Source organism: Adelges cooleyi, unplaced genomic scaffold (genome assembly GCF_023614345.1).
Source record: "Adelges cooleyi isolate 19-005CV unplaced genomic scaffold, UGA_ACOO_1.1 ACOO_flye_CR_arks_rails_tigmint_CR_PRNA_519, whole genome shotgun sequence".
NCBI classification, from domain to species: domain Eukaryota; kingdom Metazoa; phylum Arthropoda; class Insecta; order Hemiptera; family Adelgidae; genus Adelges; species Adelges cooleyi.
Window position 1 is genome coordinate 275,135 of NW_026096208.1, and position 23,789 is coordinate 298,923.

The window sequence follows — 23,789 nt, forward strand, 5'->3', positions numbered from 1 at the left end:
CTTCACTATGCCCCGAACCCACTGTACTGGCATTTTTAATATGACCAGGTTCTATCAAGGTTAAAACAATGCATTGTGTCGGTGAATTTTTGGACTACAGTGGAGCTGTATGGACTGAAAAGTTTAAAATTCTTGTCATTACCTTAAAATAATTGCAATATTTGAAAAAAGTTTCAAAACAAAAAAAATACCCATGGAACAAGGTCGTCGTTTTAACTGAATAAAATAAAATATCATAATATTAATAACAATTTCAAACTAACCGACAACACTTAGAAGGCATATAAATAAATGTGTGATTACGTAAGAAATAAATTTAAAAAAACACTTAAGTTGTGTGAATACATTTTTTAAAATTATGTTAATATTGTTAAAACAATGCATTGTGTCAGTGATTTTTTTTTTTTTAACCCAACACTACATAATATGCAGTCGTGGACTGTAGTTTTACAACTATTTTTCTAAATGTCTTTATAACTCCTCTAGTATAGACTTCTTGTATTTTCTAATTGTTGTTTTACAAAAGACGAGACTTATTCCTTTTTATTATAATTCTTGAATTTATGACGAGTAAATCAAATTAAAATGTATGACTTTTAGTGAAAATTTCTATAGAAAAATTATTTTAGGATTGGACTATATTCGATACTATGGAATGTCAAGCGAACCGTTGGCCTGGGTTGTTGAACCACTTGAAAAGCAATACCAGTTTGACCAACGATAATATACTGATGGAAGTTCGGTGCTCTTCGGTGTTTCGCGAATACTGGACACATTGGATCTTGCTAACTATCATAGTAGTTACCGGGCACTTTGTGATCTGCAAGTATTTAGAGGTAGGTATACACCCATAAATAGGACTACAGGGTGTGTAGGGTGTGCCTTAGTACACTAATATTATGTCAAGTAAATAAGACAAAAAAAAATACATAAAAGCGAAAAACTATAATACAAGGTCATTCATTAATCTATCACGAAAGAGAAACTCACATTCTCATAATAATTATTAATTTTTTTTTTTTACACTATAATTTATGATGTTATAAAATATTAGACAATATTCAAATGTTGACCGTTTATAGTATTTTCCAATACGCCATCTACTTATTTTTAGAAACGAATACTTTAAATTAGTTTATTTAAGTAAAAATAATTTGCTGATACTGTTCAATAACCAAGTCATTCATTTTAAAGATGTTAAAGTTTAACACTTCAGACGGAAATTATTTTCAATATAAGCTCTGAATGAGAAATATTACTCTCAAATGAGGGTATAGAGAATATAAAATAGTCAACGCATAGCAATTAGTTAGAAAAAGGTCACCAAGTTCCGAGACCTGGTTATAAATTTTTATATTTAAAAACAAGACTTATTCTCTTGCTTTAAAGATTTACTAGGGCACACCCTGTAGTCCCTCTATTGCGATTCGGAGTACAATGTCTCTACACGTTCTTTATACTGATGTGCCTTTCTTTTTCTGCAAAGTGGTCGTACTACGTAAAGCGTAAGGAAAACTCTGCCGAATGGAAGTGCCAGCCAACTAAATGGCCAAATAAAAACGCTCTGTTGAAAGATATCAAACTCAGTATCATCGGGCTGTCGACCGCCACTGCCACGATATCAGTTTACACCACATACGTAGTTTGTGGCGGACCCAGTTTACTTTACACGGAATTTGACGCTTACTCTTGGAAGTGGTGGATTGTTCAATGGCCGCTGATATACTTTTCCCAGGTATTTATTTTTTATTTGTGTACGTTTGTATTATTGAAGCACATCGTGGTGTCGGTGAAAACTCTCAAAGAGTAATATATGACAGCAGAAGAAGAAGCACGTTAAAAAAAATTCTTGGTTGGCCGTCTGCTTAAAAATATAATCGTGATAAAATTCTACTCTTTTAAATGTCACATCCAATGCCATAAGCCGTTTTCTAGCTGTATCCGTTAGTAGCCACACTCCTCTCCGTCCGACTCCGAGGGCCCGAAGAGGTGTAAAGATCACAGCTTAACCCAAACTGGCCTGAGTTATCCGCTCCTCGATGGTTTTTGCGGTATGAAGTTATTGTACTAGTACCATGAGTGCAGTAAGAAAATTGTAAAAGCACAATTACAGAGTCATGAAAGTTCTGCTTCTTCAGCTTATGTAGGTCTTCTTGACTTACTGCACAGTTATTACACCACAAACTTAAAGATTCGGTTCAACACTTCAAGCTCCATATTTTGGCCATCCTATTTTCGGGAATAGTGTTACACCCTAATCTTTGTTCCTTTCCCGAGCAGATTCAAATTTAAGCTATCCTAGGACAATATGATTTGTTGCGACGCTGCCAATGTGTTGAATCCAAGAATTTACAAATATTTACAGCCAAATGTACACGTTGATTGGCACGATCTTACCGAGAAAAACATTTGGTTCGTCTTAGGGTTTATTTTTTTTTTTTTTGACAGGATTACACTACATATTGGATGCACCGAGCGTATCATACACGGTTTCTATACAAACATGTACATGCCTACCACCACCGATACGATCAACCGTACCCGTGGAACGCTTATACAGTACACCCGATTGAAATCATAACCAACTTGTTGACTCATTTAGCACTGTTGTTCGTCGTACCAATACACTGGCGTGAGTACAGCCTGTTGCTGGCCAATACTGAAACATCTAATTCCATTTTATGCGCAGAATATATAATTATGCTGTATCGTTATTATTAATAATGATTTTCTGTATTTCATTATGACCACGCCGTTTCAGTTCCTTACGCCACAGTATCGTTTTACACCGCCTACCACGTCATCGTCCAACATTCTGGCATCGATTTCAAACCTTCGTGGTGGCAGCTTGGGGCTCCAGACGTAATGTTCCACGATGTTCACCATATAAACTTCAGAGTCAACTTTGGTCTGACCTGCTACGCGTGGGACAAAGTAAACTATTACTCGTCATTGTCTGCGTTTTAAGATTATGTCTTTGAATGAATACGATTGATGTTGATCATCTGTTTTTTCTAATAGTTATTGCTGTTGTTGTTACAATAAAATTAAAATATGTTTTTGATACCCGTTGGTTTACTTTCACGTAGCACCTAGAAATTGATTACGGTTAATATGTACTTTTCCCACTTTTTTTTTTTTAAGACTATAACCTTTCTCGAAAACCATAAATTCGATTAATAATTATAATACTAAATGAAAATTAATTACTGTGACATAGTGTTTGACACATTTGATATAATAATGATAATTTCATACAAACTACAAACAGTTTTATGTAAATCAGTCATGTGCTGCTCGTAATGCCTTTCATATTATTTTTGTTTATAGATTCATGGTACCATGAAGAAATCGAATGACCAGTCTTCGAAAAAATCCAAGGAGCCCTCGATAGTTGGTCGGTCGTCAGCAAATAAGTAAACGTTTGTTAAGTATATGCAGCGAAAATATCGACAAAAAATCTTACTAGAACTCGACTTTATCCGACTTGGTGTTGTTAAAAAAAAAATAAAGGATAGATATATATTTTACGTTAATATTTATTTAGGTTGCTGAATAGGAGATGTTTTAAATTTAATAAAATATACACTTATAAAATTTTATGATATTTGATTACAATTCTTTTGAGAGGATGTTACACCTCCTATTAGTTTTGGAGCTTAGTATAACCGATATTTTTTGTAAAATTTTAATTTTAAGCATACCGTGTAATTAATGTTGGTTCGTAGTTAGTATAGAAAATAAACGGGACTTAGAAGATAAAGTGTTTTATATTTATTTTTATACATACATCATTATTTTTATCAAAAATAATTCAAACGTTTTGAAAAATATGGGCTTATATTTTTAATTTTAATTTTGGATCAACTATTTTATTACTCCTATAAGTATGTCATACAACAATATTTTATGGAAATAGTGCATTTTTGTATAATTAACATAGACCTATAAAGAAATGGAAATGATAGTGATAGAGATCCGAGGGTCGATAGTAAAATAGTAATATGATAATAACTGACAACGAAGTTTCTTACATTAAAACTTTATTTAAATAACGAATTTTAATTTTATTTATAATGGTGTAATAATGCATAATTGAAATTCGTTCTTGCAAAATAAAAATATGCAAACATATATAGGATATCAAAACCGGGTTGCGACTCTGAAAAAGCACAACGGGTACTGTTGCAGTTAGAGTTTATAACAAGAATATGATTATTTTATTTTATATTTTTTTGTATGATTAATTCTGTTAATCATAATCCTCATTAGTTATCCATAATTGAGGCTACTCTTATTTCTTATTATTTGTATTATTATTATACAATATGATTTTTTTTTATATCCCAAACATATTTGAAATGGCTTGAAAGAGGCACTGAAAAGGTATTGATTTTACTATACCTTGTCAAGTTTTTTTTAAATTTAAATGCAGATAAGTGAGGGATCTTCACTCTCAGACTGCATACATACTTTATAACTTAATAACGTTATATTTAAGTACTAAAAGTATTTAAAACATTATTGACAATATTATATAATAATAATAATTTACTGTTAGTAAATTGTCTCTTGAGTTTGTAAAGAAAAACTGTTTTTCAAAATATACACGTTTTATAAAAAGTAAAACAGAGAATGTTCATTGATAAAATTTCAATGAAATTATAATTTTTTTTTTTTAAAGAATTTAAATCAACTTATCAGTCATCTCTTATCAGCCGATTATGTTATACTTTTATGAGCTGATTATCTTATCAATAATCTATTATCAGTTATCCAGGAATCGTTGATTTCCACTTATCACCATCCCATCCTCTATCTTTTCCACTCTCCTTTTCTTTCGCATACCATTCCCTGTCTACTCAAATTTTGAATTGACCCTAGCCTGAAAAAGTTCAAATAACTTCGGCTGTACACACCGCCCCCTTTCCACTCGCTAACAAAAGTCACGCTGTGCAATAGACGCGAATACGTGTGCCGTGACCGGTTACGCAGTAATATAGTATAACCCGTTACCTGGTAAGCGGTTTCGCAGACTGACGTACCGTCGCCCGTCACGGCCGGATCGTTGAGCAACGCCACGATGTCAACCACGGCCGAACAGAGGACCGACGGGAAGAGCATGGTGACGGAGGGAACCGAATGATGTGTGACGACACGTGCCTGATTCTCGTGTTCGTCCGTTTCTGTACAGGATAACATAACACACGGCAAAGACTTAGTAGGTAAACAAATCAACAGATAAGCGGCGCTATAGACCAAATTGGCGGCAGATTTGATGTGGGATTACCGCCGTCAAAAGAGGTACCCTCGCCATTGTCGGCCGTCCGCCCGTCCATAAACTATGACGAGGGTACCGCTGTCGACGACGGGAATCCCGTATTCAAACGGTCGCCGTTCTCGTGTACAACACCGCTTGTCAGTGTTAAAATATTTTAAAATCGATGATGAAACAAATAAACGCGCACCTTCGTCGTACTCGGGATCCGACAGACCGTGGTGCATGCTCTGCTCGTGTGCCGCCTGACTGTTGATGGGAATGGCCGTGACCAAAAAACTCTCGCGTTCGTTGCGCCTTTGGTCTTCTTTGGCTTCCAGAGCCATTTTGATCAGTTCCGTCTGTTGTTTCTTCCTGGTTTTCGTGGCCGTCACCAAAGACCTCTGCGGATAAACAACAAAAGTGGAAAACATTAATACTTGCCTCGAAAAAACTCGTATCTCATCATGAACATGCCTTATGATCAACTGATCAACTCTTATCGTTTATCCGGGAAATATCGATGACCCCTCAACACCATCCCAACCCTTTCCCCGCTCCTATTTTCCTTATCCTACTGGCTCCTTACCTTTGTGACACAAAAGCGTCACGCAAGCTTTCGACGGACCCCGGCCATAATCAAATTAGCTATATTTAAGGCAAACAATTTTTTTTGTCAGACCCCTAACCGTAAGACGTTCTTATTAATAATAACGGCGACATTTTGACTCGTCCTCGACTACTCACGTGCGTGTCTTGGCCGATGGCAACCTCTTCCACTTTGGTCTCCACTTGAGGCATCCAAGGCGGGTCGACGGTCGGCAAGAATTCGATACCGATTTTTGGCGAAGTCAGCGTGAACTCAATGCCTGGTGGAGGGATCCGGAACAAATTTTGTGCTCCTTCTTCCATCCGCGGCCAAGACTGATACCGATTCTTCCACAACACGTGAAACCTAATCACGCACAAAAAAATATTAGCCTAAGTGATAAGATGTCAACTGCTATTTATTTTGAGTCCCGTCAAAACCAAAGTGGCCATTAAAAAGCTAGCAAATTAAAAATTCAATAATTCTCTTAGAGGAATGACAACGGATCATGAACGTGTCTCGTGATCAGCTGATTCTCTTCACGATAACCTGTCAATATCAACAATGATCCCATCGCTATTCCATGCTATCGCCTTCTTCCCCCCTCTCCTCCACGTTGAGGGTCTCATGCAAATTTTAGTACGATGCCCAGCTTAAAAATATATATTCGACAATTTTCAGCAAACTAAGTTTTTGAAGAAAACAGGAGTAAACTATTTCCACTTTTGCCATACAAAATCCTTTTTTAGACACCACTTATAGTCAATTTATTTGCTCTGTTTCAAATTACTATAATAACCCTTGTTGTAAGTACTCACTTCAAAATAGAGTTTGCCCTGACCGTAATATCCCGGTCGGTGAAACTATTGTTCATCAGTTCGATGCACTTCTGCGGTGCTTTGTACGCGGTTATTATGAACAAAGTCGAAGACGCGGCCACCAATTCTTGGTTGGAGTCCAAAAGGTATTCCCAAGCGATTGGCAATATGTCCAAAACCTGTTCTTCCGTCAGCACCACGGCGGCTTTGATCAATAACGCCATCGAACAGTGGAACAAATCGTGTACCTGGACAAGTCAAACAAGTTAAACTATACAAGTCACGCGAGTTTTGAATACTCTGATTACTAGTTTAAAAACGTTATAAAGCAAATTGTCGAATTGGCATGAATATGTCTTATGGCTAGGGGTCTGTTGAACATTTCCTCGCAATTGACACCCTCGTGATGGAGGGGAATGAGAAGGAAGGGTAAGAGGAAAGAAAGCAGTGCAGATAACAATAGGAGTGGATGGGATAGTTTACATAATGACCATTTTAACTTAAGATATTTTCTCGGAAGATGATTACAATTTTCTAGTTTTTCTTTCTTGAAAAGGAAAAGGAAAGAGCGCAGCAAGGCAAGGAGATTGGTTAGGGTACATAGTATTAATACGATGAATATTAATTTATAGTCGCCATAAGACGTGTTTACGACCTGATATCTTCTGAGAAAGACAGTCTTTTTATTTGTTTGGATAAGACATTAAAAATCTTTGGTTTTTTCTGAGGAGGGGCTGGTTTTTTTCCAACTCTCAATCGCGATACACAATACAAAATATATTTACTTGGTTTTTTATGTATTTTAAAATTATAGGTGGGTCGTTCTTGGGCTCTTTCGGGTTTTTGCTGTCCTTCTTTTCGTGGATTTTCGAATCAGACTTCAACAACAGTTTTTTACTAGTCGAAATGCTTTCGCCGATGTTGTACAAAAGACTTGTGCTGAAAAACCAAACCGACACGGTATCATATTATAATTTCATATGGTCCATCGACACGTCTGTTTAAGGAAGTATCGCTATACTTACTTTTCGATTCTTCCGAAACTGTCTTTGCGTTTGTTAGGCGACGTTTGACTGCTCGTCACTGGCACGTTCTTTTTGATATCGATTTTCGTTGTGTTTATCAACACGTCCAAATCCAAGTCGAGTTCCAACGAACTCATCAATCCAAATTCTTCGCCGTACAACTTGTAAGAACAAAAAAAATATCATCACAACAATATCGCAACGATTGGGCAAGATAAAAAAACATTATTTTGAAACCGTTTACGGTGTTCCGGGTACCTTTCTCATGGCTTTGACGAGCCTCGAACAAGCCCGCATGTGCCGTTTATAGCAAAGCGGATGACAAAACGTCTGGTGAGTGCAACTGTGATCGAATGTCTTGTTGATTTGTATGACCGACTGAAGGAAAAATAACACAAACACAAAAATCATCGTAAAGGGTGAATACAATTAGGGTTAGGCTAGTTACGGTCAAAGTTTATTGACGGATGATTTTCTAACTGAATGGTGCAATGGAAATAGTGACTGGTCGATAACCACATTTGGGGATAGATACTTCTCTACTAATTAGCATTCAATGGGGTGGATTGGTAATGGTATTAAATTATATCCCCACGCACCGTACCAGCACTCTACTCCTCCAATTAAAACCAAATACAAATAATTCAAAAATGTTTACTAGAAACTGGTTATTTTCATTCAGCTATTCTTATAATTTAGGAAAGGATAAAAGTATTTTTTTTTCTTTTCATTCCTGATGGAAAATAATTAGTAGACACTAGACTAAGTGCGATTTTCTAGACTACATAACATAAAGGATACCGACCTTTAACCAGGGCATGAAGTAAGTGGTGTCGTCGGTTTCGTTGCTGTCGCAAGGGCTGACCGGTATGTGGTCGTCGCTCAACATGGCAGCCGACTCTTCTTCACCGCTCGCCTCGCCCGCAATGGCCGCACCGCATCCTTCCGAAGTGTCGCTCCGGTCTAAGACAACAGCGAGTAAATGATGTTATTATAATGCAATAATAATATGATTATCATAGAATAAGTTTTTGCGATGATCACAATATGCCGAAAAGCGTCACGAAATTAAAAAAAATTAGCTTAGTGTTGTTTAGGTGTGATTTGGATTAGTTAGGTTCTAACTATTGAACTACCGACAACTATCTATATAGAGTAAATCGATAAACCCTATCTGATTCGAGGAATTAATTCACTAAATTAGATAATCATAGACTACGCATCACAAGCGACAAATGCAGTCCACAGGATTTGTCTTGCAAAATATTTAATGAACAGAGTTTGAAAACGCACAAAAAAGATTATATAATATTATGTTTTTTTTTATATTTGGATAATTTTACAGTATGTACAAGGGTAATGTACAGTAAGCATAAGTGAAAATAATAGAATTAATGAAAATGAAGAAACTGTCCAGCGAGAGTAGTTATATAAAATTATGTAAATTAAAAATGCTCTAAATTTCATGGTTTTGGTGGCTATGACTAATTATTTCTTATTTTAACTGTCATGTTTAACTGTCTATGTGTTGGTGTTATTAAATTGCCAAAAATAAAGAAAAACGTTTATGATAAATATATTATATTGTACCGTATGATATTGAACTTGAAATAAATAAAATCCACAACTGATTTCTCCTCTCCGTGGGAAAACATTGAATCGTGGATATGTTATTAGTCGTACTGGTATGTATTCACACTTTACACATGAGGCGCTCAGAAGCCAAACTGATTAACTCCATAAACTGAAATTTTTCAGTACAGGCAGTTACAGTTATTTGAAACAATGTATGTAAGTACAATTGGCAATGTACTTAGAGCACTCTAGTGGTGAAAATTCAACTACGGAGTTATTTATCTTGATGCTATTATTCGCAATTTGAAAAAAAGTTAAACGAGTTAAACGGTTTGGCATCTGAGCGCCTTAGATACCCTGGTATACCCTGGTACCAAAATTCATAAATTGACAAAACCGTGTCCTGGACAATTTTCATGCTCTCCCGAACAATTTACAAATGTTGATAGCCATGTCTCTTGCACCGGACAATGCGAAATGCGGTTGGGAGATAAGCAAAATCATATTCTATGTCCTCTCAAAGTGCGAAGTTAAACAAAAAGGCGGAGTCAAGAGGGGGGGGGAGGATTAGCTCCTATTTCTAGGCCCAAAGGGTCGAATTTATTACTGCCGTTGATGTTTAAATGAGAGTAACTGGTGTTCTGGACAAAAACAACAGCTACTCTCGAACTTACAATCGCCGTCGGACGACAAGATCTCCTTGATGCCTTCCTTGGTGTTCCGACGCAATTTCAAACTGTACCGCTTGAATGAACCGGCCGTGCCTCTTCTCTGAGAAAAATGTTGTGCTCCACCCGCCGTCGGTTGACCACCAGAAGACTTGGCTTTTTTTTCGTCGATGACCGTCGCAGGTCCACCCTCGTCCCACTAAGGGCGATGAAAATACAACATTAGGTCGACTCCGGTCCAATATTTGTACTTGAATTACACGCTATAATGCGAGACTTAGATTCCGAGTACTCGAGTGATTCGCCAACGGTAAATCAATTTAATTAATTAAACGTCATTTTGTGGTTTCAGTTAATTAATTGAAAATAATGCATTTGTACGTGTATTATGTTTAAGGATTTTGGCCCCCAAAAATAGGAAGAGTAGCCACGAATTCCACAAGATGAAGTTTGGTGAGTACATTTTAATTAAATTTAGTGTTTTAACCAATCACTCTCACCTGGTTGAAGTGAACGTTTGGATTGGTATTTTCATTTTTGTTCTGCTGTTCGTTGTCTTTGCTCTTCAGACACGTTTTCCCTTTATCGGCTGGAGCAGCTGTTTTATGGGGGAAAAAATGCCATGTCAAAAATACGGTTAACACATAAAATCAAAAACAAAATGTCCTAGTATAATCAAACACAAACGGTATTAAACATTTCTACCAAAACTAAATACTAATTACAAATCATTTTGGAACAGTATTAAACTATATGGGTACAATATAAAAAATATACAAGAAAATGACATTATTGTAAGTGCATTCTTGCGTAGCGATTGTGGTTCATAAGCTTGTTCTAGGTATATCATAATAGCAGCTGGTCACTATAATATTATTTTGTTTAAATAAAATATAACATATCGGTTTGTCCGAAGTTTATAGAAAATCTTGATTAAACAAATAAGAAATGACGGGTAAAACTGCAGTTAAATATAAAAAATACAATACTGGTGCTGTTCTATTTACTAATAATCAGATAATAATAATAATAATAATACTAGTAATAATAATATCTAATATATACACAGCACAGCGTAGGTAAACGTTACAGCTACAATGTAAAAAAATCTTAAAATTAAAAAGAAAAAAAAAACCAAATTATAATTTGTTTTGTAACAAATAATAGGACAAAATTAATAACAGTTCATAAAACTCAATGAATAATTTTGTTATCATCTAAACAACGCCCGGATCAGTTTTGCATTTGAGGGAAGAACAAAAAGGGGCATACGCTCTCTCACATATTTTTAATGATAGTTTTACTATGATTAATCAAACACAGCACAACTTTACCTATTTAGGCTCTCTTTTAAAAGTTATAAATACATAATATATTTAGATATATATTATATAGATATATTTTTGCTAACACCATAAGTTCAATTCTATTATTTTTGGTTTAAAAAACTAATTTTTTCCTCTCAAAAACCTTGAAAGTTATCGATTTTATTTAAAGGTTTCTAATTTTTCTTCTATCAGGTTTTTTATAATTTAGGAAAGGGAACAAGTCCGCCAGCTGTAAGCATTAAAAATGGGCATAAAGTAAGTACATCATTAAACTAAAAAAAGTATCAAATGTTTCTAATGACATTTTTTGTGTTTTTCCGATTTTTTAAAACTTTTTTCCTTTGTTGAACAAGCAATTCTATTTTAAAAATCTCATCGGACAGTTGGTGTGCATTGGAAACAGCCTATAAATAAAGTTAAGTCTAAAAAAGAAAAAGTAAGTAGTACTAAAATAAATTGAAGAAAAATTGTTGTTAGAAATCTACAAAAGGCCATCATTGTGGGAATGGGTAAATTTAATTTTAATATTTTTTTAAAAAAAAAGAGCCAACAAAGCAGACAAAAAAACTGTATTGCATTGTACACGGTTTAATTTTCTCGGGAAATGTGCAAAATGCGATTTGTCCTTCAAAATGTGCACGGAAAAAACATAAAACATAATAAGTATATTATTAACAATAATAATAATTGGTAAACATATTATTGTTAAAACGTTTAGAATGTATTCGAAAAAAAAATAATAGGTAATAAAAAAAAAGCGTAGGTATATTATGTAAAATTAGCTATGGGACTATACTCTATGCATGCTATACCTATTGTAGTATCATTATAAAATATATTCGGTGTGCAATCAACAGTACAATGTTTTCCCACATATTCAGAATTTATTTAAATTGATTATAAATATTAAATTTAAATAAACAAGCGTAGCCTAAACCAGTAGTACAGTCCAAACCAAACTAGTTTGGTCTCCGAAGGTGATTTGCCACATGATGAGAGGCAGGAACCTCGTTTTAGAACTTTCTGTTACAAGTCAAACTATACAGGACTAGTTATGGCAGAGTATTCTAATCTTGTTGACCAGTTTTATTATTTTTTATTTATCTAAATTTCTACAGTCCCGTGACTACCAAACCAGGTCGGTGTATTATAGTACAGTGGGGTTTTTTTAAAATAACGATAAAAAGTTTTGGGAAAATTCCAAGCATAATTGTGTGAAAACCGTTGTGTTGATTTCACACTGCAATATATGTATAGTTAATTATAAAGTCTAATGTGATCTACTCGAGTGCAACATTATCGATCAGTAACACTCTTGGAAGGTCATACCGCGCTTTTCTTTAATTAGTTTAGCGTGTCTGCGGAGTTTGGTCAACACGGTGGTAGCGACCACGATGCTACTTTTTCGACTAACGTCCTCTTCCGGTTTTAAATGGCTCTGCGGAAGGTCGTTATTTCCGCTTTTCTCCATTTCTGCGATACAACAGTTCACAAATCCATCAACAACAAAATATGTGTAGGACTATACAGTCATATATTCGCATGCAAGTGCATTTCCCGTACGTATTACACAATTTATACATATTGCAGTAATAGTTATAATTCCAATTATTATTTACACCTAAATGTATCCAGACAAAAAACATACCTATTTGACATTAGTGAGGCCAGCAATACTATATGAGTCGGAATGTAGGGCAGCAGACAAGAAAACTGAACAGAGAATGAGTTTAGTGGAGATGAGAAGATGGATGAGTGGAGTGACTAGGGTCGGTAGAATAGAAAATGAATACATAAGGGGGAGTCTGGGAGTTTCATCAATTGTGGGGAAAATGAGAGAGAGAAAAGGTTGAGACAGTTCGGTCGTGTTAAGATGTTACGATCGTGTTCAGTCATGAGATAAAGCAGAGGCCATGAGAAATGTTATGAAAATAGAGGAAGAGGAAGACCGGAGAAAATATGGATGTATGGAATAGAGAGTGATATGAGGATAGCTGGGGTGATTGAACGAGATAGAAATATATAGTTTAGTTAAACTAGTGTTTCATTAATATATAATGTTTATCAAACGATATGAAATATAATTGAAACAGTAGTAGTAAACTTAAAAATAAACTATATTTTTTTCCAAAAACGACTTGATTGTGTATGTATTTTTGTCTCTACCAAAAAGCCTAAGTTTCCCAAATTTCACACGACTCCTATAGAAGTTTCACTTGATGTAAGTATCATTTTTTTCCATTTTTTTTTTTTTTTTACTCGATCCACGACTTACCGGTATCTTTGTCGCAAGCTATGGACTGTAAACTCTGAGCGGACGCCTGCGAATGGCCCATAGATGACAGTGCCATAGACCACCGTCTCCCTTCCCGGCTGTGCGATTGCCGGGGTTCCCGGTCCCAAGTGCTGGATGCGACTGGCAACGTGGTGTAAGTGTTTGATTGCCTGGCTTTCGGCCGACTCCTGTAGGTCTCCCGCAAGTACGAGGTGATCTCCAGGAACAACATGCAGGCCACCATTCGCAACACCAACGGACAGTTCATCGTCCGGGTGACGCCACAAGCTGAAACATGTCAAAAGGATTGAAGAGATCGCATGTCTTTAGGATGACCACAACCGAAAGTGATAAAATCACATTCAAATAAAAATGCTTCGTCGTGAAACCGTAAAACTTTTGATAAAAGCGTTGTTAAGACAATAATGTGCTTGAGATTGTAATTTTAGTATAAGGTGGATACGATTAAAATTCCATCGTTACCCATGTATCCCAAATATTTTTCAGACACCTACTCGCTGTTGATTCATTGAAAATAACCTGATAATTTACTATGCCAATGTATAAATCACCCCTACATTATTGTCAGCGCCTAAAGAATATTCCATTCAAATTTAAAATTAAAGTAATTTTAAATTGAAAAATTAGTTTATTTTTTTTACTGTTTTCAAGGGAGAAGGGATGAATTTTTAAAACTACTAGCTCAATATGTAATGTAGTAATGACTTACTACACTAAAAAACAAGATACGATTATTTAAAAGATATCGAGAAGCCAGTCACAATGATCGAAGCACATTATCGTTAAAACAATACTAATATTTGAATCTAGATTTTTGATAAAACCACATTTTTTTGCAACCTTATATTAGAAATACAATACAAGTTTCCAAACCTTCCGCAAAGAGTAAGAGTTCGATACAGACTTGCAATTAATTGGACTGTCTGCGGTTTTTTATCACTGATTCCTTATCAGTAGCCATTATCAGCTCTCTCTCTTATCACATTTCCTTTTCCTACTCTTCCCCCACTTTCACTTTTTTCTCCTCCCCGCCTTGGCTAACCTAACTTGCCGGTGTCGCGAACACGCTAATGCCAGATAAACACCAGTCCAAAAACGAAAACATTTGAGAATATTATCCAGACCCCAAGTAATTATAATATTATTCACACAAAAACTCGGCCATGGGTCACTTACTTTCGTCCAAAAAGTCTTCTTCTTCGTCTTCGGTCTGCAGGTCTCGCTGATACGATTCGTTGGTGATGAGAGACAACACATGAGGCATTTGCTTTAGGTCGTCGGCCATCATTTCGTCGATGCGTGCAGAAATTATCTGTCGACCGACAAAAAGCCAATGTTAATAATATAATCCTTCGCCATCGTATCACACCGTCGATTCGTGGGTTTTACATCACTGAACTCAATAATTATGGAACGCGCATTGCCTATAGATGACTGCTTACGAAAATGTCCACTGGTAGCTGCCATTTTGTAAACAGCTATTGTTTTGTCCATGATACATCAAATATATGAAGGTGTTGTCATCACCTTACCTAACATTTAAATATGTATCCTGGAAAGTAACGTAGCATTTTTACTTTCCATGAAATTGGTACCTACACAAAATGACAGCATTCCAGATCTGGACATTTTTCGATCCGAATAAGCGTTCCATATACTGAGTTCAGTGGCTTACACCGTTACCTCGCCCCATTGCCGGAACAGTTTGCCCGCGTTATGCTGCACCATGGCGGTTTTCTTTAGCCCGTTCAACAGGGTCGACGTCTTGAAATTCAACGCCGAAGGTCTGGTCGATCTCGCCCACGTCGTCCATTGGCCTTTGTTGCAACAATGGACGTAATGGCAACACTCCAACAGAAAAGCCGCCCTGGCCAGCACCGGAGTGTTTGGCTGAAACAAGTAGACGCGATAAATCAATTTTTTTCCGTTATCTTGAAACATATTCTAACGTCAAAATGTATAGCGTTTAAAACAATTTTATACTTATTATTATTATTTATTTTGAAATAAATTAAATTTGCAAATTTTAAGTTAGTCACGGTTGCTTTTTTTTCGGTGGAACTTTTTAGAAAAATTGCACAGTAGCACTTTTTGTTGAAATAATAATTCATATTTTATACACTAGGAAGTATGTTGCAATATAAATATGTTTTTTATCTTTATAATACAAACGCTAAGTTAGTAAACAGGAAAATGTTATTGAAAAACAAGATTGTTTTTGTAAGCCTCGTGCAGTTGTGTGCGCGTGTCAGCCCTAGCAGTTTTGGCTTAAATAGGATTTGTTTGCAAGAGCTCGTGGTCATTTTTTTTTCAAAACATAAAAGTGAAGTCAAGGACATACTTGAAATGTTTATTAAATGTTATAAAAAATGAGACAGCAATAAAAAAAAGGTTGTCAGTACTGACAACGGGGGCGATTTGGCCAATCAACAAGTTTCAGGGTTGTTAATCAAGTATGGAATTCGTCATCAAAAGATGATTGCATACACTTTTAATAGCAAACGTATTTTTCAAAATAGACGACTACGGCCGAGTTATGTATTTTACATACCAAATCGAAAGCCGCAGATATCAAATTGGCATCGGGCACCGTGCCCGGGCCACACATTTCTATCATGACGGAAAAACGTTGGATGCCCAATTTCAGCTGTTTGATCTGCACCAATTTCCTTTCTTTCAACACGACGAATTCAGACTGATGAGGATGGTCGCCGTCGTCCAACGAATCGCGGCGACTCATAACTAAAAAAGAACAATAGATTTTGATTAAATGGGAATTCCGGTAAAGGAGGAGGTATCGTCCGCCTCACAGCTGCCTTGAGAATCGTCGGTGCTCTTGTCTTTTTTCCTGCCCTTGCGGAACATGTATTTGTTCAGTTGGTGTCCCATTCGCTTTTTGGTCTTTTTAAACGTCGACGACATTCTGCGAAAAAAAAACAAACGCGTATCGTATCGATTAAAATCGATGAGCTTTCCAACAACACCTTTCGGCCGTATCACAAAACAAACATTACCCGGTACTACTCTTTTTCGATCCTCTGCAATAAGACTGGTGTAAATTCGCCGCTTGCCGCACGAGCGAACCGACGTCGGACGAAGAGTCGTACGAAGAACTCATGCCTTGTGACCTGCCACGACATTGGTGAACGCTCGACTTTGAACTAATCCAGTTAACTAAAAAAATTTTTTTTTAAAAATGAGAAATTTCATCCACTCCAAGAAGATACGACGAGTCGTGAATATGTTCATGGAATCCATCCACTCTCAATCATAAGTGAACATTTCGCACGATTCACCTGATAGTTTATAGTTAAGAAGTGTGCTGAGGATGGTTGATAAGCGATAAGCAGGCACATTGGCCAAAGTCATAGGTCAACACTTGGACATATTTTGATCTTACTGAAATATGTTACACAAATTTTTAACCAACCCCCTATAGAACAATTTCATATCAAAAGTGATCTAATTTTATATTGTACAACATTAATAATAATTTGTTATTTTATTTAAAACCACAAATGTTTTTTTCTTACTAAGAAGTGTTTGGATTTCTAGAAAAAATTACTAAAAAATAGAAACTCTAGTTTTTAAATGTTACTTTAGCTATGTTGAGTATACAAACTAATAAAGAATTTATAAGTCGCATGGATTTCAAATTTATCAGTCATAAAACATATTTGAAACATTTAAAACATAGATGAGAGTCTACCAGAAGATAATCCGGTAGATGCGACTGAGCTAAAACCAAATCCACTAGATGAGACTTTAACACAAGTGAATCCGGACCAACAAGTTGATAAATGGCAAAGCGATGAAGACAACATTCCTAGTTCTGTAGAAGTTGGATTGGTGCCAAAAAAAATAGAAACACTGTCAGAATTTTGTAAGGATTTTTGTAGCTCGCTTAAACCTTATACTGAATTGGAACATTTTAGTACATTTTGGAACAAACTTCAGTCCGTTCCAGTTGTACAGACATTTAGGTTGGAAGTGCTACTGGTTCTTCTCGAAGAAGAACATAATAAGGGTTTATTGATCAAAGAGATTTATAAATGCATAACAACATTTATTGAAAGTGAACGGAAAAAAATGCACCCGAGGCCAGCACATGTGATTTGAAAGGTCTTCTATTCGAATCCACTGCAGTATTTGACATACTTTATTCATGCTTAAAGAAATTGTGCGATCAATTTCCACGTTGGTTGGAAACTAACGAAAGTGTGTATGCTAAAGAAGAATTTGATGAATTTTGTAAAAGCATTTGACTACGCCAAAGAAGTCAGAGATTACTTTGAAGCCGACATAGACGACCACCAAGTAATTGATGGTTTGAACGAATATTTCACGTATCTGCAAACGATGGTTGATTTAATTAGTAAACATGATGAAACGTCCCAAGAGTACACAGAGGTAGTAGCCGGATATTTTTTTTTTTTTATGAATAACGTTAAAATTTTCAACGTTAAAACTGACATCGACGGAATATTCGCCATTTTATTTAATAACTCTATGAGATTGTTGGAGTTATTAAATTAAATGTACAAATGTGAAAAAATTCCGCAAGAACTATTACCAGAATTGGAAACTTGAATAATGATGAATAAACAACCAATATTGAATGTATTAATTATATCACTTATGTCATTGTATACAACACTGTTTATGAAACTTCTATAACAAAAAAAACTTCTATAATTTATATAGCTTCGATACTGAAATCATGTTCATATCATTTGATGATAGTAAAAATAAAAATAAAACATCTAGGATTATCTAATTTTTTTTTTTAAGAAGGAGAACTTTTTAGAATTTTAGTTATATTATATTAAAATAATTTTTCTCCTTTTTATCACATACAAACGGGGTCAGCTCGAGCTTAATTAAATGGCCAAAATCGCTCGTATTAAACATGGTTATTTCCTTAATGTAACTGCACCAGCCTAAAAAAATGGCATGTAATTAATTAATCTCCCTTTTCCCTCACATCCCTTACAACAAACGTAACACGTACAGATGACGTGAAAATATTCAAGCGAATTCCGGTTTGTTCCCAGCCATTAAAAAAAACATATCTATTTATTAAAAATAAATATAAATCATCGCACAATTATTACCGATTTCTCTGATTTGCAGACGTTCGGAGTAGGATTTCTTCGGACACTGCATACTTCCTTCGCTCGGCTTCGAAGTCATCGGGTTTTTTCTTTTCTTCAAATTGATCAACGCCACCTGGTTTCTAATGTCTTCGCTGATTTGATTTTCAAAAGCATTCTAAACGTTTTTACATGCATAATTTAGTCAGGTCGAGAATTATAGTTGGCTACGTGAAATGGCCAGGTTTATAAAACGTTGACCGCATTACCGAATAACTGGTCGAAGTAGTGCGCTTTTTAAACAATAGTTTCCTGTTCACTTTGTCGATGATAAAAGGTTCAGTAATGGATTTGGAATGTTCCTCGTGGTCGTGCAACGGTATATGCCTGAATGAAAAACAAACGGTTTCGGTCGATTTGAATACTAACGTTCAAAACTGTGTGCATGAATTATTCTAGAAAGGGAATAAGTAAACCAAAAATACAAAAAGTTGGGAAAGCACAAACAACTGCACTTATTCTGTGCCTTTTTTTAGTCTCTCACGGCTGGTGGACTTATTCTCTTTCCTAAACAAATTATGAAAACCACAGAAATGAAAAGCGTTTCAACAAATTAAAAATGGTCTATTTGCCATATAATATACCCCTCGACAAGTAAATAGTTGAATCAATGAAAACAAGGAAATTTAACAACTGACACATTTATGTAAAACCTAAATCTGATTAAATCGTTTATTTCAAAAACAAAAATTATTAATTTTTTTTGTTGAAAAAAATGTATCATATAAAAGCCATTATTTTTTGTTTATTACCACTTTATGTTTAATAAATATTCAATTTACCAACTTAACAACACATTGAAGTATTATTCTGGACTTTTATTCTGAAATTGTGGTATTTACCAGCAATAACTATATTTTGTATAAATGTTTTGAAAATAAAAATGCAAATGTATGTGCAATGGTATAAATATTAAAAACTTTTTTTTTTTTTTTAGGAAATGTGTTATTTATGACACTCCAACAAGGCGTTAGGTAAGTCACCTGCTTACTTGTATTATTATTAGTAAAAAACTTCTGTTACATATAAAAATAGTATTATTTGACCAATTTTTTTGCGATTACAATAGTCAAATGTGTTTCATATTGATTTGTTCAAAACAAATTTATTTTAAGCCATAAATCATAAAATAGTACAAATCCTAAAAATAACTTTTACAAAAAAGATGCAACTACAAATTAAGTTTGATTCCTGAAGTAATAAAATTATTTTTTGTCAGGTTTGGCTAGTATAAGTTAGGATAGGTTTGTATAGAATTATGTTAGATTAGGTTTGTGTGAGGTTAAATATGACTTGTATCGTTTTTTGAACGACCGATTTGAATTATAACTTATTCCTTTTCTCGAAGAATCGAGTTCGTGTTGTACAAAAGCCAATTACTTACCTTATTACACGCGTGGTCTGTACGTTACAATGTTTTCCGTCTTTATGGTACGATGTATCGATTAAACCGCTTAACATGGCTCGTTTGAACACAGAAGGGTGCATGTCTTTGACGTACGCAATCAAGAACCTCAACGTGCTGTAAATGTCCTGTAAGAATTTCGCATAAGTGTTTGGTAACGATTTTGGTTCGGCTAAATACTATGGGCCATTCGCGAAAATTGGTCACTTTTAGTTTTAAAATTGAACAAAAAAAATTGTTATTATTTTTAATTAAAATGTCTTTAATCACCTCTTCTTTTATCACTTTATTTATGCGAAAATCCATTAAAAACTAAAAAACATTGTTTGTTTACATTGACCCAACACACCATTAAGTGCAATCCTAGGGAAGTGGGAGTGTCATAGAAAACTGAATTTTAACGATACGGATCTATACTTCTAGATAACACCAACTCCGCCATTACACGGACCAACTACAGAGAACGCTTAGGATCCAGGTAGAGATGTGATAAATACATATATTTAACATTTACTTTTATCATAATTTCATTACTTATTTGTTGCATACTCGAGAGTTAGATTATTTATCTTTGGGTTTATTTAAGTGCACACACAGGCTAGCCATCGGTTCCTACAAGGACCCACTTATTTAACCCCATCGACGGGCGCTTTGTTCAAATTAGCCAACTAAACAAGCAGGCACGATACTGTGGGAATGGACCAAAGTTTCTAACTCATAACACAAATATTTCCTTACCCATCATTACCCTGGTGGCAAATTCAAAACTTGACTAGGTAGTGAGGTACAAACTTTGGGACACATCTAAATAATTGTGTTTCTCTTAGTTTGCTGTTAATTAAACGATATAGTTCCAAATGTCGCTTTTTTCAATAGACTATCAGAGAAATAATACAAGTCAAGCGCATGTCACAATACTTACAGCGTTTTCCGAACTTCTCAGCTCTTTAAATGTACAAACAACTCTGGATATTAGATTTCTGAATATCACGCTGATAACGTGGTATTCGTTGGCGCGACAACAAGCCGTGTTCATAGGTCCATAGCCCGATGGAGAACCGCTGAGTTGAGAAACTGTATCGATTGATTTTCTTTTGTTATCTACGAAAAAAATTGCACGATAAAATAAATAAGAAATAAGAAAAGAAGACCTACGTGTTAAAGTTTCAAAACAACAAATTAATATTTCGTTCGAAAATAAATTATTCTTAAAGTTTATCACTTTTTAAACTGTAGACCTTTTCCCTTTAATACTCGAGTTAATAGTTTTTATTTATTTATTTCACAATAATAGACGCTCGTAATCGTATGTTTAGCACATCATTTCTTAAAATTAAAGATGTCCATCAAGGAAATTGTTCAAAGACATAAATGCAAGAATTCATTTTAGATGATTTCAAGTCATTCGAATGTCAATTTCAAATTTACTACTACGGAAAGCCTTATAAACATCATTGATAAGAGAGGGGATAAATGTACACCTCGGAGAATTCCAGAAGTCACGTTAATTGGAACGAACAAATGGCCATGGTCATTAATTCAGTTTTAACAGTTTATTTACATTTTTAAATATTTCGTTTTGAGATCGTAACAGATATTTTTCAAAATGATTTTATTCGAGCAGTGATGTTATTAAGTTATTATAACGTTATGAAACATAGCGTTTAACGACGAATATCGTTGGCTAAAAACTCGTTGCCATGCTATATTATTATTATATGAAATACTAAACTTAGAATTTGAAAAGAGTTCAATACTGCAGACATTGTCAAGCAGATTTTACGCCAATACCGTTGAACCTTACAAGTATTCAATAACCGACTGCGCGATACGATAAGATGGAAGTCGATCTCGTCATATTTATAATTGGATCGTTTATCACTTTTGGAGTCGCCTACATGATAAGTAACGGCGAAGGTGGCTCCGATGGCGCCGAAGGCGAGCAAGGCTAATGATGTTTTCTACTACACGTGCCAACGGAAATGTTAATATGTATCGAATGTTATCCAAATAAAGCGTTCGATTTTAACTAAAATTCATATATTTAATATCTGTGTGAATGTACAGATACGACTCGTTGGTTTTGAAAATATACACAAGTGGCGATGGATATTATTTGGGATTCCCGCCATCAACAGAGGTACCATAGTCATAGTTTACCGTTCGCCCGACCATCAGCTATGACGAGGACACCTCTCATGATGGTGGGAATCCCGCATAAAATCGGTCGCCGTTCTTGTGTATAGAATCGCTTATCTTTATATTTAAAAGACGGCGGTTAAATTAATAACGTTATGCGTTAAAAATTCGTAAAAAGTTTCAAAAGTAGCCCATGTGTGTCAAGTGCCAACCCGTTTTTGCCGTGGACTAGTTGGAACGTCACACAGTGGTCCAAAAACGTAACAACTTGGTCAATATACATTTCTTTATCATTTTATAAGTTGTTGAGTGTGTGATAGGTTCAAGTAGATCGGTGGTACAAAAAAATGGAGGATGCCTACAAGATTGAAAGGTAAATTTTATAGGACGGTATTGAGGAGCAGTGGATAAGAAAACTGAACAGAGAATGAGTGTAGCGGAGTTGAGAATGCTAAGATGGACGAGTGGAGCGACTAGGAAGGATAGAATAAGAAATAAATACATAATGGGAAGCCTAGGAGTTGCATTAATTGTGGGGAAAATGAGAGAGAGAATACGTTGTGACGGTTCGGTCATGTTATGAGTAGAGATAATGCAGAGACAATAAGAGTTGTTATGAAGATGAATGTAAAAGAAAAGAGAGGAAGATCGAACAAAAAGATGGAATAAAGAGTGATACGAGGATAGTATCATGCTGCATAATACATGCTCAATGCTCATCTGCCGTTGAAGAGCAATAATAGTTTAAAAGCGTCACGGTGAATCCTAACCTAATCTTATCTACTCTTCATTTGATGATCATTATGGTCATAGATACCCTGGCATATGAACAACAAAAAAACCTGTTTTAGGTACTTTAAATGAGCAATGTGGTAGAATTGAATTAATATTTATTTGTTTACACACTCATTGATTCGCATTTCTGTGTTACTGAAAATACTCACATATGGGAGAATACGTCAGCGCGGGCTCGATACAAAACCCGATGTATGAATGGACGAAATTGATTACATAAGTCAACGAGTTGGTTTTCACGAAATGCCTCAGATAGTTGGAAAATTGTTTTCTGTCGGACTGCTTTAGCCGGTTCAGCATTATCTGGCACTGGGTTCGTACGAAACTGGCCGGCGGTCCCCTATGGCCTTCGCCACAGCTGTGAGGACATCCCAAGTTCTGTATCACTCTGTAACGAATAACAAAAAAAATCAACGGCTTAAGCAAAATACTAGACGGTAAAATTTTAGTCTTTTCCCATACCTGATAAGCGAGCTCATCACAAGAGCGTGCGCCGACATCGGTTTGCTGTACGAAAAGTGCGACAAGTAATCCGAACAGGCGTTGTTAATGCTGTATAAATTGTTATGGGACATTTTCGAAACGTCTCCGGTCCACGAATGGTTCAGAATGCCCAAATCCAAAAGCAGTTCTAGCAAATTGACGATTACCTCACAAACCCTAAACGTTTTGCTGGTGCTCAGTTGATAAACGGAAAAATGAATAGCCTGGAAAAACATGACGGCCGTCGTTAAACAAATT

At 35.4% G+C, this 23,789-nt stretch overlaps 1 protein-coding gene across 1 annotated transcript in view; it reads right to left on the bottom strand.

Moving 5' to 3' along the window:
- Positions 1-23,789, bottom strand: part of LOC126842336 (protein unc-80 homolog) — a 54,162-nt gene that overhangs the window by 20,050 nt on the left and 10,323 nt on the right. The window contains exons 19-41 of the mRNA XM_050579263.1: positions 23,511-23,755; positions 23,198-23,436; positions 21,037-21,215; positions 20,094-20,242; positions 18,919-19,036; positions 18,671-18,827; positions 16,571-16,730; positions 16,367-16,479; positions 16,108-16,298; positions 15,240-15,446; positions 14,733-14,868; positions 13,536-13,823; positions 12,590-12,733; positions 10,433-10,530; positions 9,939-10,131; positions 8,495-8,652; positions 7,948-8,067; positions 7,690-7,850; positions 7,450-7,603; positions 6,665-6,912; positions 6,005-6,212; positions 5,469-5,661; positions 5,017-5,186 (exon numbers count right to left, since the gene is read on the bottom strand). Of these exons, the coding sequence (XP_050435220.1) occupies positions 5,017-5,186; positions 5,469-5,661; positions 6,005-6,212; positions 6,665-6,912; positions 7,450-7,603; positions 7,690-7,850; positions 7,948-8,067; positions 8,495-8,652; positions 9,939-10,131; positions 10,433-10,530; positions 12,590-12,733; positions 13,536-13,823; positions 14,733-14,868; positions 15,240-15,446; positions 16,108-16,298; positions 16,367-16,479; positions 16,571-16,730; positions 18,671-18,827; positions 18,919-19,036; positions 20,094-20,242; positions 21,037-21,215; positions 23,198-23,436; positions 23,511-23,755 (4,029 nt within the window). The remainder of the gene's footprint in view (positions 1-5,016; positions 5,187-5,468; positions 5,662-6,004; positions 6,213-6,664; positions 6,913-7,449; positions 7,604-7,689; positions 7,851-7,947; positions 8,068-8,494; positions 8,653-9,938; positions 10,132-10,432; positions 10,531-12,589; positions 12,734-13,535; positions 13,824-14,732; positions 14,869-15,239; positions 15,447-16,107; positions 16,299-16,366; positions 16,480-16,570; positions 16,731-18,670; positions 18,828-18,918; positions 19,037-20,093; positions 20,243-21,036; positions 21,216-23,197; positions 23,437-23,510; positions 23,756-23,789) is intronic.